We start from the raw sequence: 19,670 nt of genomic DNA, 5'->3' as shown, positions 1-19,670 counted from the left end.
TAGTCTAATATTATCTAGTTGTCAAGTCCGATATTACAGTATATTTTCTTATGACTTTTTTATTCACAATATTTATCATTTCTTTCTTACTGGATTAGGGTAGTGATACAGGAAGCTAAAGAGCCTGGTGCACAGGTCTCATTCAACCTGAAAGAAAGCAGTCAGTCCACGTTTAGGTCTCAAATGATTTAGATGCATCACTCATGATTCCTCTTTAAACATATGAATAATGATACATTAGTACTTTCCTGTCTTCTATTTCTATCAAACCACCAAAGTTTCCACCGAGCAGCAAAATCTGTTTTGGCAAAACTTATTCCAACACAGGTGACTTCAAATTTACAAGAATAAAAAAATATTACTGGCTAATTAGTCCAGACTGTTTGTCAGCAAGACTAGTTTGTCAGGTGAGAAGGTCAGTGGGGTGGGCAATCCATGCCCTTATGTGGTAACAATCAGAAAAAAAAAAATAAAAGAAGCCGTAGGTGTGCTTGTGACACCACCACCTTCAGAAGCAAAGATGATCAGAACCTCACCCCCGTCAGGTACTTGTACTGGGAGGCATCAGACACCTCCAGCTTCTGCTTCTCCTCTCGGGTCAATCCAGCCAGCATGCAGTAAAAGACGTGGTAATTCCTCTCGTCCTGCCCCTGGGACACGATGCGGGACTTCTCCAGCAGGTACTGCTCGATGGACGCGCCCTCGATGACGCCGTCCTTGGTGAAGTGGATGTCGATGTACTTGCCGAAGCGGGAGGAGTTGTCATTCCGGATGGTCTTTGCGTTTCCGAAGGCTGGAAGCAAAGGAAATGGTTAGGTTTCCAGAATCTTTCCAGCATATAGCTTGGAAGACATGGAGATTTTAAGTTTCCAGAATCTTTCCAACATAACTTAGAAGACATGGACATTTCAAGTTTCCAGAATCTCTCCAGCATAGCTTGGAAGACAGGGAGATTTGAAGTTTCCAGAATCTTTCCAGCATAGAATGGAAAACATAGAGATTTTAAGTTTCCAGATTCTTTCCAGCATAGCTTGGAAGACATGGACCTTCTAAATTTTCAGAATCTTTCCAGCATATCTTGGAAGACATGGACATTTTCCAGTTTCCAGAATGTTTCTATCAAAGACTGAAAGAAATTGGAAATCTTTAAGTTTCCAGAATATTTCAGCATAGCCTGGAAGACAGAAAATTGTTAGTTTTCAAAATCTTTCCAGCTTAACTTGGAAGCCAGAAAATTTTAATTTTTCAGAATCTTTCCAGCATAGTTGGAGATATGGAAATTTTTGTTTCCAGAATGTTGCCAGCAAAGGCAAGAAGACACTGGAAAACGGCGAGCTTGATTTTTATTATTAACGTTTCCAGAAAGAGTTTCCTGTAAATCCTGGAAGATACTGGAAAACATAGCTTAGTTTTCATTATACAGGATTCCAGACATTCCAGTAATATAGAAGAATATTATATTATTAACATTTATGCCTATATCGAAACCCTGACAAATAAAATATATGTATATCAAGAGAAACTAAAAACTGCCCTACCTTCCAAGATGGGATTGGCCTCCAGAATCTGCTGCTCGATCCAGGAGTGTTTTCCAGAAATGGCAGCCAAGTACTGGAGGATCAGCTTCGTGCTCTCCGTCTTTCCAGCACCGGATTCTCCACTGAAACCAAGAGCAAAATTATAGTTTTTATGCGCAGAGGTCTATTCTAATTCTGGACAGACAAAGCAGGCACCATAGTTTTCTTTCCAGAAGATATAAAATTATATAAAGTTTGGATAAAATGCTCCTGGCACAACCCTGCAACATTAGAATAACAAGCTGCGCGTTCATTGCACCCTCATAATAACATAATGTTAGGTAATGTCACACAAACTCATCAGATTAGTCACAAACATGTCTTCAAAGTCTCAGATCACTGAGTCAGTTCGTTAACCAGACCACTGAGTCAGTTCGTTGACCAGACAACTCTATCAGTTCGTTAACCAGACCAGTGACTCAGTTCCTTAACCAAACCACTCTATCAGTTCATTAACCAAACAACTCTATCAGTTCCTAAACCAGACCACTGAGTCAGTTTGTTAACCAGTCCATGAGTCAGTTCGTTAACCAGACCACTGAGTCGGTTCGTTAACCAAACAACTCCATCAGTTCCTTAACCAGACCAATGAGTCGGTTCGTTAACCAAACACCTCTATCAGTTCCTTAACCAGACCACTGAGTCAGTTCGTTAACCAGACCAGTTACGCGGTACGTAAACCACACAAATACATACAAAACCTAATTTAAGAAGAGAGAGAGAGAGAGAGAGAGAGAGAGAGAGAGAGAGAGAGAGAGAGAGAGAGAGAGAGAGAGAGAGTTGCTTGCAATAATCCTTGGTTACGTCAATCCTATACCTTTCATGAAACCTTTACGAGTTCACATAAACTAAAGAGTAATTTCACTTCGTATTTGCAAATCACGTATTCTTGCCTCTGCAATTAATTTGAGCACCTCAGACGAATTCATTATGAGGAAGTGAAGGAACGTGGCAACAGATTAAAAGCTTCATAGAAGACTAATGTAGACACAACCAGCTGCCGAATGAATCAACAAGAAACAGAGATCGAAGAATTTTGGACAAACCAGAAAAAGCACGAAACAGTCACCATCAAATAGAAATAGAAATAACAGAAAATAATCGATAAAATAATATACAAAAAAAGTAATACAGACGAAACAACATTAAAGAAAAGCAAAAAAAGACACCAAGGCAGAAAAAAACTTTTACCAAACGAAACAACAGGGACACGAGAATGTAGCTGAATCGAACACAGATCGAACTCTTTCTATGCCTGGCCACGACCCTAGTTCGAAAAACAGTAAGGAAACAACAACAGGGGCATAACACCGCCAGGACCTTGGGGGAGGGGAGGAATGGAGAGGGTAGAAGGTGGAGAGAGGAAGGGAGAGGGGGAGGGAGGAGGCACCATCCAATGGGCCATGAGCTTGCATTTGTTAAGAGGCAAATGCCATTACCTACTTCTCCACCTCACTCGGATACAGAAGAAGGGGATATTACTCTTCTTTTTTCTGTACCTTTCGCTGACCAAATAATACAGGCCACTTCTAAGGGGCCCCTTTGTATTTCATAATTTTGACCTAATTTTATGGTGGCAAGTAAATTCAAAGGAAATGCAAGCAGGAGGTACTTTTGTTTTGGGCATTCGACAAAATAATTATAAGAGAAAAAAAAGTTTTTGTTTGCTGTCTTAATTTACGAAAAATTTATATATGTTTATATCTATATGTGTTTATATGTATATAGATATGTATGTGTATGCATGTATATATACTAAAGGCTCGCATTCTTTACAAAAAAAGTCACTCGTGAAAATGAAAAAAAGTGTTACTCTTCCCTTTTGTAACTGATATAGATTCAACTTCAAAAGTACGATTCAATCCACTTCATTCCTTATCTACTCAGACAACTGTTTCTAAAGCTTACCCTTGCATCTCCAGTGAGTATTACAGAGGTATAACAGATGTCAAAGTATGTTAGCCAAACAGCTGTCGGTTTATAAGGAATTGAAAGAGTTTATCTAACTTTGTGGAACTTTGTGGCGTTTATCAAATAACATTCCTTTCGTCACTGACATTTCAAGAAAGAAAAATAAAGACGAAAAAACAAAGAACAGGAAAAATGAGGAAATTTTTTTTTCATTCAACAAAAATGTTTTCGTTGAAAATTGTGAAGCTGTTTTTTATATATATAATTCTTTATCTCCTTACCTCGAGATCGCTATTTTATCTAATCTTATCTGAACCTCACATTACATGTCTCTCTCTCTCTCTCTCTCTCTCTCTCTCTCTCTCTCTCTCTCTCTCTCTCTCTCTCTGCAGGCTAATATTAGCAATTGAAAGGCCTGAGTGATTGTTCATTCAAAGAATGTATGTATGTTTGTATGTATATTATGTATGTGTGTGTATGTGTGTGATATATATATATAGATATATATATATATATAATATATATCCTTAAAAAATCACAGTAGATGCACGTGACTTCATAAATAAGCGAATTCCACAGGAAAATGATAGTCAGAAATCCAAGCGCTTTCGTCTTTACTCAGACATTGTCAAGGAGTTAACTCCTTGACAATGTCTGAGTAAAGACGAAAGCGCTTGGATTTCTGACTATCATTTTCCTGTGGAATTCGCTCATATATATATATATATATATATATATATATATAGATATATATATATATATATATATATATATAGAGAGAGAGAGAGAGAGAGAGAGAGAGAGAGAGAGAGAGAGAGAGATTGTTATGCTCCTCTGTACGGGTAAGTATTCAGTCAGCGTACAGAGCGAAATATATTGGTTCACATTACGTAGATTACGTGCGTGAGCACGCATGAGCCTTCGTGCTTACGAACATAACTATAACCATGATATATAACTACTGACGTCATGTGATCATGTGACTTACTTTTCTGTATCTGACATGGAAACACCACCATTTGCAATATTATGAATCAAAGATATTTTCATGTATAATATCTACGAAAAATGTGTAAAAATCTGACTAAAATAGGCTAAATAAAAGCATCTGATGGATAATTTCTCTCCTCTCTCAGCTGTAACCCACAACAGTTAACTGGCAACCAGGTACAAATCACGGGATCGAACGTGGGTCCTTCAGTTGAGAGCCGATGGCTTTACTTTTGTACCACGAGAGAGAGAGAGAGAGAGAGAGAGAGAGAGAGAGAGAGCGAGATAGCGGGCGGGGAGAGAGAGAGAGAGAGAGAGAGAGAAGAGAGAGAGAGAGAGAGAATGTTTTATTTGAAACAGTTTGTTCATTCAGCTTTCGAAATATTACAAGGCCAAGTCATGACAGGTACGCCCAGGCACGGAAGAGTCTGGTCCTTCTAGTGCATGGAAGAACCCGTCTAGAATTCGCATCGACAAAATATAATATTAGAAAGAATAAAAACACGTCCCGGATTGGACCGAATAAAAAGTCGATATGCAATGTCTACGATAAGAGTGACAAGAACATAAATAGATTTTGTTGATTAAGTTACAGAAAGTGGAAGATAAAGGCTTTGTGTGTCTTTAGGAGAATACAAGATGAACTTACAACTGAGGGTAATAGAAGAAAAAATGAATAATGCTTGTAGAAAGAGGAACCCGTGACATGAGAGAGAGAGAGAGAGAGAGAGAGAGAGAGAGAGAGAGAGAGAGAGAGAAAAGGATTTTCCAAAGCACTTTAGAAAAGTTCCTTCATTAAAACTGTGATAACAAATCATATCGCTTTTGGTGATAAGATTCTTGATTGTGTGTGTGTGTGTGTGTGTGTTTGTGTGTGTGTGTTTATGTGTGAGAGAGAGAGAGAGAGAGAGAGAGAGAGAGAGAGAGAGAGAGAGAGATGTTAATTGCCATGAGACACACAAACAGCAAATAACAGTAGAACAATATTTCAAGGAGTATAAAAATATTTCCTAGAGAGAGAGAGAGAGAGAGAGAGAGAGAGAGAGAGAAGAAGAGAGAAGAAGAAAGAAGAAAGAAGAAGAATTTAAGAAGAAGAAGAAGAAGAAGAAGAAGAAGAAGAAGTTTACTGCCATGAGACAGGCAAGCAACAGTTACCATTTAGAAATATTTCCAGGAGAGACTGGGAGTATGAAATTATTTCAAGGAGAGAGAGAGAGAGAGAGAGAGAGAGAGAGAGAGAGAGAGAGAGAGAGAGATCCTCCCTTACCTGATAACTATACATTGGTCCTGCTTAAATCTGCGCATGTTGTTGTAACAGCTGTCCCCGATGGCGAATATGTGGGGGGGAAGTTCACCAATTTTCTTTCCTCTGTACAATTTGATTTGGTCGACCGTGTAGATGGGCAGGATCTGGTACGGGTTCACGGCTACGAGAATGGAACCTGTATACGTCTGGAAGATAAATAATAACGGTATATAAGTCAATCTGTTGTGTATGTATGGTTTTGTGTCGGTATTATCGCTTAATTTACAAGTACGTATGGATGCAATCCTATTTCTGACAGCTAAATGGTACTCCAGGTCACCAAAGTGGAAAGTAGCCCAGTGCGGTAAAGGAACTAAGGAGATAAGAATACACAATGAATGAGAAATAACAAAGATTAAATGACAGATCAAAATGATAAAAATAATAACCACATTAAGAAGTGAAAATCCATTAAGAACCATCAATAAAAAGCACTCAATACCGAAGACAAAAATATACGTCCAACATTTCCTGACAAATATTAAAATTAATCAAGTAAAAATTGCATCGAGTTTTCTGTACAGCGTATAATGTCAAGCTCCATGAAACACAGCCGCTGGCCATGAAACTTTCAGCCACGGCAAGATCATGGCTAACTTCAAGCTTGAATTAGAAACTACCGAGGCTAGTGGGTTGCAATTTGGTATGTTCGATGACCGGAAGGTGGATGACTAACATACCGATTTGCAGCCCTCTAGCCTCAGTAGATCCTAAGATCTGAGGTTGGACAGTAACTTTCTTTTCAGACAACTAGAAATCGAATTGAAACCAGGTCATTCTGTACCAGGAAGGAAATATAATGCTATACGACCGTCATAAAAATAAGCCACTAAAATTCTGCGCATCTATTCTTTTATCTCAGTTCCTTTTCCTCCTTCGCTCTCAAAACAATGGACGAAAGGAGAGATAAAAAAAGAGTCAACAGCCAATCGGCATGCAAGCGGTAAGGTGAAGGATGAGTGTCAGTGTTTTTTTTTTTTTTTTTTTTTTTTTTACTTTCCGTGACCTGACATGACTCTCGTATGCGGGCACCGTTAAGCTGGTTATCTGGAGCGGTTGTATGCAGATTTCTTTATAGAGAATTTGCATGCGTTGTTTCATTGTAACTCGTTTTTGCTTACACGACCATGTATGTAAACATACGTGCACTTTTATACTTAAGTACGTGTGTATGTCATATGTGTTTAATATATATATATATATATATATATATATATATATATATATATATATATATATTATATATGTATATATATACATATGTACTATATAGTATATAAAAAACATATATAACCTAAAGCCACTCTGCCTTACCTTTAAATTGAATAAGAAGTCAGCTCCATTTGTGCGTGTACTATATATATATATATATATATATATATATATATATATATATATTATATATAAATATATATATATATATATATATATATATATAAAATATATATATATAATATACTATATATATATATATATATATATATATATACACACATTATATATGTATATATATTTGAATACAGCTAATTTTCCTATTCAGTTAAAGGTAGGACAGAGTGGCTTCAGGTATATATTTGCTTATTTGTTCCCTCATCCTCATATACAGAAAATAATTACAGCTGTGTTACATAAAGCAAAATCAGAGGCTTCGTGTCCTTTATCCAACAGGTCCGGGATGACGTAAGGGACCTGAATTCGTTATTGGAACATGATAAACTGGTGGGGGAATTCTACAAGGATCTTGTCAGTCTTCAACGATGTTCTCCCATTGGTTTTGTCTTGTATTCAATGAGGTAATTCTACGAGTTCATTTTCAAAACGTCACGCACATGACATGTTTTTGTTTATGCGTTTACATATTTACGTTTTTTTTTTATCTTCAAGGATTCGTTTCTGTATCTCTAGAATACAATATATAAAAGTGAATAAAAATATCTATTTTTATTTTTTGTTAACTTGGAGACGATCTATTCTATGTAAGTTTGCCATTCAAATTAGTGGCCTTTCTAGCTTGTCCCTCAAGAATGAGCGATATTTAGTGTAAGAATAATAATAATAACGCATACGTATTCCTTTGGTTTGTTTTGTTTGTTTGTATGGTGTTTTTACGTTGCATGGAACCAGTGGTTTTTCAGCAACGGGACCGACGGTTTTACGTGACTTCCGAACCACGTCGAGAGTGAACTTCTATCACCAGAAGTATTCCTTTGGTAATTGGATATCTGAAATTTCATAATCATTTAGCTGTTTACGACAGACAAACTGTTAGTTAGTCTGTTGTTGACTCTGGTAGAAAATAACTTATTTCATTCCGTCAACGAAGCCGAACGTTCGGTGGTTACATAATCACCAGGATCTGATTTTTTTTTTATCTATTTGATTAATCTACAAAATATCTTTAACGTACTCAAGAATTTAATTGAAGTTTTATGTCGGGGTTTACTAGAAGCCAGGAAAGGGTTGTTGGGTACCAATGGCTATCGATATAGACCCATAATTCTTGATTTTTAATATTCACAAGGAATTCTTGGCTCCTTCACTTTACAACGGACAGGATAAGGGTCTCATAACCTAAAAATGAAAGCTGAATTGCTAGATATAGTAATGAGTTCATTTCCGAATAAAAGTTATAGTGATATGCCATATATACAAGAGTACTATGTGTGTATTAACAAAATATGGTGCTGTGTCATATATACGTAAGTATTGCCGTATGTATTCATTTATACGTAAGTATTGACGTATGTATTCATGTAAAAAAGCACGTATTATGTATATATATATATATATATATAGTAGATATATATAATATATATATATATATATATATATATATATATATATATATATATATATATATATATAAATATATATATAAACGATGCTACATTGAAACACGAACAAAAAACGATCTGATAAACCAACCTCTCCTCTCAACCGACAGTCGAAACAAACGAACGAACGAACACACACATTCACACACTTACATAAATGAGGTTGTCGTTATATCTGATGAGGAGGTTCCTCAGGATGCCGGCCTCGTGGAGGTCACCCAGGCTGATCATGTCCTCGACGCCCTGCACCGAGGTCGGGTGCATGGCTTTGATGCGGCGCTCTGGAGTCAGCCATTGCTCCTGCAAGAAGAAGAAGAATGAGGCGAAGGTTTGTTTACGTTTTGTCAAGGTGGACTCCGCTTTTGACAGGAGATGTGTGGGAAGCTGGAAAAGGCAGAAGAGAATGCGGGAGATGAGGAAGATGCTGGAGAGAGAGAGAGAGAGAGAGAGAGAGAGAGAGAGAGGAGAGAGAAAGAAAAATGGAGGAACTGGAGAGAGAGAGAGAGAGAGAGAGAGAGAGAGAGAGAGAGAGAGAGAGAGAGAGAAGAAAACCGATGAAAGGATGAAAGAGAGAAGCAGAAAATTGGAAGAACTAGAGAGAGACAAAGAGAGAGAAGTAGAAGACAAATAAGAAGAACGGGGGAAGGAGGAAAGAAAAGAAAAAAAAAAAGGGTTAAAGAGAGAGAGAAGAGAGAGGAGAGAGAGAGAGAGAGAGAGAGAGAGAGAGAGGACAATGGGGATAAAGGAAGAGAGAAAACGGATGAAAGAGAGAAGAGGAAAAATGGAAGGACTGGAGAGAGAGAGAGAGAGAGAGAGAGAGAGAGAGAGAGAGAGAGAGAGAGAGAGAGAGAGAGAGTAGGAAGGACAAAAGGGGATAAAAGAAGGAAGAAAACGGATGAAAGGATGAAAGAGAGAAGAGGAAAAATAGAAGGATTGAGGATTGGAGAGAGAGAGAGAGAGAGAGAGAGAGAGAGTGTAGGAACAAGGGATAAAGGAAAGAAGAAAACGCACGAAAGGGGGAAGAAGAAAAATGAAAGGATAAAGAGAATAAAAAAAAAGGGAATGAGAAGATAAGGTGTAAGAGGTGAATGATAACGAAAAAATGGGGTGAGAACGAAGAGAAAGAAGAGGGGGAGGAAAAAGAACAGAAGAGGGGGATGAGAAACAACAGAAGGACGAATAGGACGTAGATAAAAAAGGGAATGGGAATGAGATAGAAGAGAATAAATGAGAATGAAGAGAGGGAGGATAAAGAAGTGAGAGCAGGAGGAGGAGGAGGAGGAGGAATGGGGGGTATGATAAGAAAAATATTAAGATGGGACAAGAGTACAGGAATAGAAAATGCATACGGAAGAGAATGGATAGTGACGAGAAGGAATAAACTATAAAGGTCAATATGCAAAATATGATAAACAAAACAAAAATAATAAATTAAATTAAATAAATACGAAAAAAAAAAAACAGACTCACATTACCGTGTCAAGAGAAGAAATAAGAATAAAGGTGAATATCCAAAATAAAATAACCAAAAAATAATAAACACAAAATTAAATTTTTTTTAAATTAACCCAAAATTGATAAATACAAAAAAACTAGACTCACATTCTCGTCGTCGCCAGAATAAATAAGAGTAAAGGTCCCTATGCAAAATAAAATAACCTAAAAATAATAAATACAAAATTAAATTGTAAAAAAATTAACCCAAAAATAATAAATACAAAATACATTTTAAAAAAAACAGACTCACATTCTCGTCGTCGCGAGAAGAAATAAGAATAAAGGTCAATATGCAAAAAAAATAAAAAATAAATATATATATATATATATATATATATATATATATATATATATATATATATATATATATATATACCCCGAAAATAATAAATAAAAAATTAAATAAATAAAAAATAAAAACGACTCACATTCCCGTCGTCGTCCTGAACTTGGATTCGCCTCCCTTCGGCGCTGACTACCCTGGCGCCGATGGCCACATCGAACTCCCTCCTGGAGACGGGCTCGATCCAGATGTAGTCACCCTGGAATGAAAGAAAGGAGAAAACCATTAGAAATTACAAATAATAAAATCTTAAAACTTGAGAAAACTGTAGAAATAATTGGAGAAGAAAAACGTTGAAAAATATGAATGAGAAAACCTGCAAATTTAAAATAATTCATAAGAAAACTTTAGAAATAAGTGAAGGAAGAAAAACGTTGAGAAATATGAATGAGAAAACCTGCAAATTTAGAATGATGAATAATGAAACTTTAAAACTCGAGAAATCGTTAGAAATAATTGAAGGAGAAAAACGTTGAAAAATGTGAATGGGAAAACATACAAACTTAAGAAAACTTTAGAAGCTATTAAATAAAAAATGAGAAAACTTTAGAAACAATTGAAGAAGAAAAACGTTGCAAACTTGCAAACTTAAGAAAACTTTAGAAGCTATTAATAAAAAAATTACAAAATCTAACTACCGTGATTGAGGATACAGTGAAATATGGATGTAAATATTATTTATAAGTGTAGAAAATGGGCATTTTTATGAGAAGTTTCCCTGGTTAAGGGCTGGTACCCAGAGTAAACCAGGTCAAATGTCACTGCCACAATGCCCAAATATCTATATATATCTATATATATATATATATATAATATTATATATATATATAATATGATATATATGTATATATATATACAGAGAGAGAGAGAGAGAACAACTAGACATGGTTGCCTGGAGGTGAAACAAATTTAAAATGAAGATTAGCTTTAGTATAATTAACATTAATTTTGTGAAAGACTTTCTCTTGGGCGAAATCGAAAGAAAGAAACTTTTAAAAAAAAATCACGTATGCAAATTAGATATAAAAAAAAAAGTAAAAAAGTGAAGGTTTTTAAGTACCTAATTATACAATTATACATTAAGACAGTGATTAGACATACATTAAGAGATCTATATACAAACACACACATACGCATACCTACATGGACCTCATACATAATACATGAGAGAGAGAGAAGAGCCTCATATATAATACGAGAGACAGAGAGAGACCAACTTCATATATAATACATGAGAGACACAGAGAGACCATCTACTTCTTATGCGAGATTCTCCAGTCTCGTCGAAATGAGTCGCTTCCCTTGAGGTATGAAAGCGCCTCTAATTAAGCCCCCCTGTACGCCTCTTATCTCTCTCTCTCTCTCTCTGATGAAGCGGAACTCCGCTGTAACACCAGTTTCCTTTTTCTGTACTTCGAGAAGCATGAGATGACCAGCTTAGAAAGCGTACCTCTCTCTCTCTCTCTCTCTCTCTCTCTCTCTCTCTCTCTCACACACACACACACACACCTTTATCAAAAAGGAAACACGTGGTTATTTAACTAGTCTTGAGTTCTTTGTTTACTGGCCTATGTTTACGCAACGAATTATTACAGGGCCTACAAGTATGCAGAGAATCTTAGGCTATAACAATCTCTCTCTTCTCCTCTCTCTCTCTCTCTCTCGTCTGTACTCATATGCGTTCTTTCTTGCTGTTGAAATATTTGCGCAACGAATTATTGTGGTCATGTAAGTAAGCAGAGAATATTAGGCTATAACAACTCTCTCTCTCTCTCTCTCTCTCTCTCTCTCTCTCTCTCTCTCTCTCTCTCTCTCTCTCTCTCTCTCTGTCGTCTCCAGGAACCAAAATGCGATTGTCTCACCCGGTCAGTCAAGCAATACGTAGTCAGGAGATAATTTCAAAGCCCCGTCACGGAGAAATCGGGTTACCGAGTAGCCCACAAGATCTAACATTCCTCTAAACCAAAACCTTCAAGAACAATAACAGGGAGGGGGCCTTATACCTCCCTCAACACCCTCCCTTCCTCCTCCTCCAACACCAGCGTTTCATACTCGTGCCTACAGCGACCATTGTATCGGTCGAGGTCTAATCATTGTCAATGCCATTCTGCATCTTTATCAAAGAAGAAGGGAAGAAGAAGACGAAAGAGAAGAATGTGGGGAGGGGGGAAGAGGAAGGAGGAATTAGTCGGTATTGAAAATTCAAATGATATATTTATGTCTGTGGCCTACTTCTCTCATAAGATTAAGCTCTATTCAGGTTCAAAATATAACTGAATATCTACATTAAATCTGCCATATCAAACTTAAAAACATATCTTTAGTTCTTCATGCAACGGTACAAACATCCTAAAAGTTACATGAAATATATCCTGAAAGTTATATCATATATATCTTAAAAGTTATAGGAAATATATTCTAAATGTTATATGAAGTATATCCTAAAGGTTATCTGAATTATATCCTAAAAGTTATATGAAATATATCCCAAAAGTTATTTGAAATATATCCTGAAAGTTATATGAAAAATATCCATAAATGTTATATGAAATATATCCTAAAAGTTACATGAAATATATCTTAAGAGTTATATGAAATATATCCTAAAAGTTATATGAAATATATCCTAAAAGTTATATGAAATATATCCTAAAAGTTAAATGAAGTATATCCTAAGGTTATATGAAATATATCCTAAAAGTTATATGAAATATATCTTAAAAGTTATAAAAAAATATATCCTTAAAAGTTATATGAAATATATCCTAAAAGTTATATGAAATATATCCTAAAAGTTATATGAAATATATCCTAAAGTTTATATGAAGTATATCCTAAAGTTTATATGAAATATATCTTAAAAGTTATATGAAATATATCTTAAAAGTTATATGAAACATATCCTAAAAGTTATATGAAGTATATCCTAAAGGTTATATGAAATATATCCTGAAGTTATATAAAATATATCATGAAAGTTATATGAAATACATCCTAAAAATTCTAGGAAAAATATTTGTTGAACATTTTGTGAATAAAGACCTAATTATAATTGAAAAATTCTATAAATAAGGTGAACATCCCATAATACAATGATTAGTAATGAATGCTTTATTTAGAGAAAATATAATACTCAAAATGGATTTTAAAAAATAGGAAAACTGAATGGAGGAGAAACAACTAACTGGAATGAAACAGCAGCATGGAGTAAAAGCAACCTACTGGAATGAAACAACAGAATGGAGAAGTAGAAACAACATACTGGAATAAAACAACAAAATAGAGAAGTAGAAAAAACATGCTGGAATGAAACAACAGCATGGAGAGTAAGAAACAACATGCATGAATTTAACAACAGAATGGAGAAGTAGAAACAACATACTGGAATGAAACAACAGAATGGAGAAGTAGAAACAACATACTGGAATGAAACAACAAAATAGAGAAGTGAATAAAATTGGCTGAAAAAGCAAAAGTGCGACGTTTAATCAAACCGGTTAAGGAAAATGGAATATTATAAGGATCAAATATACTGGAAAAACAAAATGGAGCTGGCTAAATGAAATGGAGGCGAAACAACACATTGGAATGAAACAACTGGCTCGAGAAGAGAACGAAATTGAGTGGAAACTCAAAATTGCGTGATTGAATCTAATGGATTAGTGGGACAATGAACTACGAAAATAAAAATGAACAAGAAAAAAATGGCGTGGAAATAGAAAGTGTGGCTCTTAAATGACCCCAAGAATTGAACCTGAAAGAGATATGACCCATTAGCCGAGTAATTACTCATTAAGTCTAATTACAACTTACTCGCAAAAAAAGGAGAAAAGTGTGTAATGACGGCCTACTCGTAAGAATAAAAAAACGAAAAGGCAGAAAAAAAAATTGGAAAATGGCGGCTGAGAAAAAAAATAACAAAATGGCGGCTGGCATAAATCGTAATTTGTCACGTCAAAGGTGATGAGAGAGAGAGAGAGAGAGAGAGAGAGAGAGAGAGAGAAGGCCATTAATATCGCAAGTGACAAGCAAATGACATAGATGAGGACCATATTCCATCTAATATGACATTTCATAAAAAATAAGTAAAAGTACCATAACTCACTCTCTCTCTCTCGTACCGTTTGTCGGGAAAAAAATGCTGCTGCTTGTACCCAAACCTTAAACCAGAACTCAGATATTTCTCAAGAATTCACTGAGCAAAATCCCTCTCTCTCTCTCTCTCCATGCGTCCTTGCTCACGTATCTTACAAGGTACTGATACAAAGAGTTCTCAGAATATATAGAAAAAAGAGATACCTCCATATGGAAATTTATGCTCCCAAGGAAAGCAAATAAAAATATAAAATCAAGAAGTGCTGATAAGTTCAATAACTCACAAAAAAAGCATGAAAACTACACTGAGAGATATTAAACGCATGCCAGAACAGAGCCCAGATAGGGAAAGGCCAAGGGTTAAGGTCAATGACCCTGACTTATGAAAAACAAAACATTACTGAAGCTGATAAAAAAAAAAAACCTTGACAGTGTGATGCAAGAGTTAATGGGCGTAAATGAGACCTGAAAGCAAATTAAGGAAATAGGAGAGATAAAAGAAAATTATATTGATCCATGAAGCTGGATAAGTGAATTCTTTCATTCCATTCACTCTCTATCAAAAATAGTTAACCTTTCATACCTATGTATGTAAACATGGACCTTAAAATAATAAACTGTCGGATTTTTATGACCCAAAATTAATCCGTCTACATACCGGATCTTATATCAGATCTGTATGCACGAATGTAAATGCTTTCATAGTAAGCCTATTGTTGTTAATTAGACATAGCATGCAAGCAGAATGTTCCGTTACACACCGCTTTAGCAGTGACAAAGTCAACGGGGGTACTTTCGTCCTCGGTGGGTTTCCAGGTGCCATCCTGGACCCCGCTCTCTGGATCGACCACAACGCTGATGCCTCCAGCAGTGTAGTAGCGGAAGGCTGAATTCTGCACCAAATCCGACGTTTCATAGATATTTACTTTCTCCAACACGCCCCCCGACTTGGAGGAGGAGGAGGGCATCGTTCTCCACGAACTCGCGTTCGGAAACGCTAGCGGCTTTCGGGAGCCCGCTGGGTACGTCTGCGACTTGGTTTGCTGCCCCGAAGAAGATGGCAAAGATGGCGTCTTCTCGGGAGAAGAGTTGCGAGTCTCCGGTTCTGTCGGTTTCGCAAGAAGGGCGGTTTCCTCGTCCGGTTTCGTTTCTTCGACAGGGTTTGAAAACGTCGTTCCTGACTCGCTTTGGGGACCTTCGCCCTCCGGTTCCTCCGTGGGGCACGCCCTTTGCCTCTGCGATTCCTTCAGGCTAGCAATCACCTCCTGCTTGAGAACTTCTGACGGTGATGTGGTGACGGGAAGCGAAGGCTGGGGCTGTTTCGTCTCAGTAGTACTAGTTTGGGGTTTGGTCTGGCGCGGGGCCGCCTGTCGTTTCGCTACGTCAGAGGGGGCGACGGCCATTTCCAGCGGTTTGGAATGCAAGGGCGTAGCCAGCCTCTTGGGCTGGGGCTGTGGGGCCTTCGCCTGAGGGGGACTTTCCTGTAATTTGAGCTGAGCATCGCTTACCAATGACTTTTTCGTGGGTTTTGATTCTTCGTCCGACGTCTCCTTCCTAGCAGTCGGTTTCTGCTGAGTATCGAAAGAGGCACTGGGAGACTTCCTGTTCGTCTCGCTTTGTTTCGACTGAGTATTGGCGATCAATCGAGTCTGAGATTCGTTCCCTTTGGTTTTGGTCAGCGACTGAGTCGGCGAACTCTTCTTGGTTCTTTCGAGATTCTGAGTTTTTGGTTTCGATTTCGACGGAGGAACCTTCTCGCCCAATTTCGATTTACTACCCGGCGGTGATTCCCGATTAGCCCTACGTTCCCTGTTACTGATGATTCTGCTTTCACTCTCGTTCCCGGGTGACCTGCCGACCTTAGTGACGCCCGCGGGAGATTCCAAAGAGGCCTTTCTCGGCGTTTTCGAGACCTGCTGCTGCCCTTTGCTTACGGAATGAGACCTGGTTTCTCTTCCATTCTCCCGTCTAGCTTCCGAGTGCGGGGGAGAAGTCTTCGGCAATTCTTTGATCTTATCGCGCCCGTTTGTCTCTTTCCTGACTCCAGTCACACCACCGCCGTTACTAACGGACCGTTTGCCGTTCGTAGTAACGGCCACCCCCTCCCCGTCTTTCCTCCTCCCGACCATTTTCTTGCTGTCGACGACGAAACCGTCGGGTTCGAATCGAATGATGTCTTGGTCGTCCGAACTTTCAAATCCGTCTTCTTCTTCTTCCTGACTCAACTCAATACCTCTGTCATCGATCTCCGAATCACTCGAACACTCGTCAGTAAGGCTACCTCCTCCGGCCCCTCTTTTCTCAGCTCGCTTTATCTTGTCTTCTTCTTTCCTGTCCTCTTTCCACACCTGCTGCCTCTCTTCCATACTAGTTATCTCATGATCTCTCTCTCCATTCATCCTTGGGAGCAACTGGGAGAAACACAGCGCCGATGCAAAAAAATATTAGCGTAGTGAAACGACTACATCTTGAAGTTTCTCGTTCCCGTTTTCTATACAAATACCACCATACACCAATAGTCCCACACGGCACGCAAAATTTGGCGCGTAACTGTCAACAGTTCTGAGGAGAGTTAGTCCGTGTGTCTTATTTATATGTTTAAAACCGACAAGAAAAACTTGAATTGTTCTTTGTTTACTATAACAGTTTTAGTCATTGAATAATTTCCTGGTGTTCTCTTCGACAAAAAGAAAATACTGGAAACTCCAGTTACTTCTGTCCTGGTGAATATTACAATTTTTAGCAAATAATATGATGTGGAATGTTTTACAGAGTTCACTTAACACTGTTTTCTGATTCTGTAACTCACACGTAAATATTCAGTGATATGAAATAAGTAGGAGGAGCTTAATATTAGCAAAGTAAATGTCATTCTTACTACATAAATAATAATAATAATAATAATAATAATAATAATAATAACCTTTGCTACATATTCTATTATTAACAATTCTGATAGTGAGTAAATCATGGTTTCATACCAAATGTCATCATACTCCGTAGAGAAGTTGTTGTTGTTATTATTATTATTATTATTATTATTATTATTATATTATTATTATTATTATTATGTATTATTATATTTACTGGCATGGAAAATCAATACATTCTGGGAAATGTAAAAAACCCAAAGACACTTATTGTGAAAATAATAATATAATAATAATAATAATAATAATAATAATAATAATAATAAAATAATAATTAATAATCAAAATAATAATAATAATAATAATAATAATAATAATAATAATAATAATAATTACTCATAAAAAATAAAGAATCATAGTTACATTCCCAAGAGCAAAATCAAAAACCAAAAACTCGTTAATTTTATTCCCAATGATATTACATTCCTACCCTAAATGACTCAGCATTCTGTTATGCTGTCCATCTCCACGAACAGAAATATTTCTCCCAAATGTTAGAAAGTTTAGGTTTTTTTTTCTTTTGTGCAGTCAATAATTTATTGGTTCCCATGTCACACTATTACCAGAGTCTCCCATCGTCATAAAAAAATCAATTTGGTTGCAGCAACAGTGCGTGGAAAACAGAGAGAGAGAGAGAGAGAGAGAGAGAGAAGAGAGAGAGAGAGAGAGAAGAGAGAAGAAGAAGAGAGAAGAGACCCCTATCACGTATTCACCAAGAGTGCAAAAGAGGAAAAAAAGGAAAAAAAGTCAAACCAAAACAATGCAGCAAAAGTGCGTGATGTATATAGATATATATATATATATATATATATATATATATATATATATATATATATATATATATATATATATATATATATATAATATATCATATATATCCCCTATAATATATATATATATATATAATATATATATATACTTATATGTATATTATATATATATATGTATATCTATGTATATATATATATGTATATATCATCCCTATATATATATAATATATATATATATATATATATTATATATATATATTATATACATACATATATATATACACATATTCCCCAAAGTAACAGTGAGAGGAGAGAGAGAGAGAGAGAGAGAGAGAGAGAGAGAGAGAGAGAGAGACCGACCCATATCACGTATCCAGCAAGAGATGTAAAAAAACGAGGGGGGAAAAATCAAACCAAAACAAAACATCGGCATCCAGGTGACCTTCGGTCAGGTAATATTGGAGCAGATCGAATCCACCCTCAATCTGATCAAACTTTACGTGACTGCAGGTCACATTGGTAATAACCAGTGTTATTATTTACATGACTCGTTATTATTGTCAATATTGTTGATACTGTTTACACTAGGACTTTCTCTCTCTCTCTCTCTCTCTCTCTCTCTCTCTCTCTCTCTCTCTCTCTCTCGTCCTGGAAATACTTCCATCCCAGAATGACTGACAGCTAGAAAGAGCGGCAGCGACAGAATTCCTCCGGAAACAGGAAGTCGGTTTGTGGTCTCGCTTCCTCCCCCACCCCCATCCCTAACCCCCCCATCCCATGCACAGGTCGCCCCCTAAACCCTCACCTCACTCTCTCTCAATTTCCATCCACCCCCTCTTTTCTATATTTCTGTGTGTGTGTGTGTGTGAGTGTGGAAAACTCGCTCTGGAACTCAGTCACGAATACTATAGTGTTCAAAATACCCTTCCCTCTCTCTCTCTCTCTCTCTCTCTCTCTCTCTCTCTCTCTCTCTCTCTCTCTCTCTCTTTAATCGTTATGCCGAAGCTGCTCCAATTCAAATGTTACTGGTGAATTTCCTCTGTGGTTGCGAGGCTCTCTCTCTCTCTCTCTCTCTCTCTCTCTCTCTCTCTCTCTCAGTACACGGTCTTAGTCAACAGTGCTGGATGGCAGGGGTACAGAGGGAAGAGAGAATAATGGTAGAAAAAAAAATTACCAGACATGAGTAAGCGTTGCTATTCAACATTGTATATCGTCCTGCCATAACCTATGATAACCGACCTCGATGAAGTAATCCTCACAACTGGACCAACAACCGTAAAACTATTTACCTGAGTATACACATACGCATACATACACACACACACATATACACATATTCATACTCAAGGTATTAATAACTCCCATACTACCCATTAGCTGATTTTACCATAAATATCAATATTATTATTATTATCAA

General features: G+C 36.9%; 1 protein-coding gene across 4 annotated transcripts in view; it reads right to left on the bottom strand.

Annotated features, from left to right (window-relative positions):
• Positions 1-17,342, bottom strand: part of LOC135199901 (myosin-VIIa-like) — a 104,425-nt gene extending 87,083 nt beyond the window's left edge. For 3 of the 4 annotated variants that reach the window (XM_064228037.1, XM_064228031.1, XM_064228044.1), the window contains exons 1-6: positions 15,315-17,341; positions 10,544-10,657; positions 8,772-8,918; positions 5,746-5,930; positions 1,539-1,660; positions 537-793 (exon numbers count right to left, since the gene is read on the bottom strand). In XM_064228037.1, the coding sequence (XP_064084107.1) occupies positions 537-793; positions 1,539-1,660; positions 5,746-5,930; positions 8,772-8,918; positions 10,544-10,657; positions 15,315-16,952 (2,463 nt within the window). In that variant the 5' untranslated portion in view covers positions 16,953-17,341. Of the gene's footprint in view, positions 1-536; positions 794-1,538; positions 1,661-5,745; positions 5,931-8,771; positions 8,919-10,543; positions 10,658-15,314 lie in introns of all 4 variants that reach the window. The other variant, XM_064228024.1, reaches the window with a different exon arrangement.
• Positions 17,343-19,670: the final 2,328 nt, after the last annotated feature.

This window comes from Macrobrachium nipponense, chromosome 23 (assembly GCF_015104395.2).
Source record: "Macrobrachium nipponense isolate FS-2020 chromosome 23, ASM1510439v2, whole genome shotgun sequence".
Lineage (NCBI taxonomy): Eukaryota > Metazoa > Arthropoda > Malacostraca > Decapoda > Palaemonidae > Macrobrachium > Macrobrachium nipponense.
This window is presented reverse-complemented; position numbering and strand designations above follow the sequence as displayed.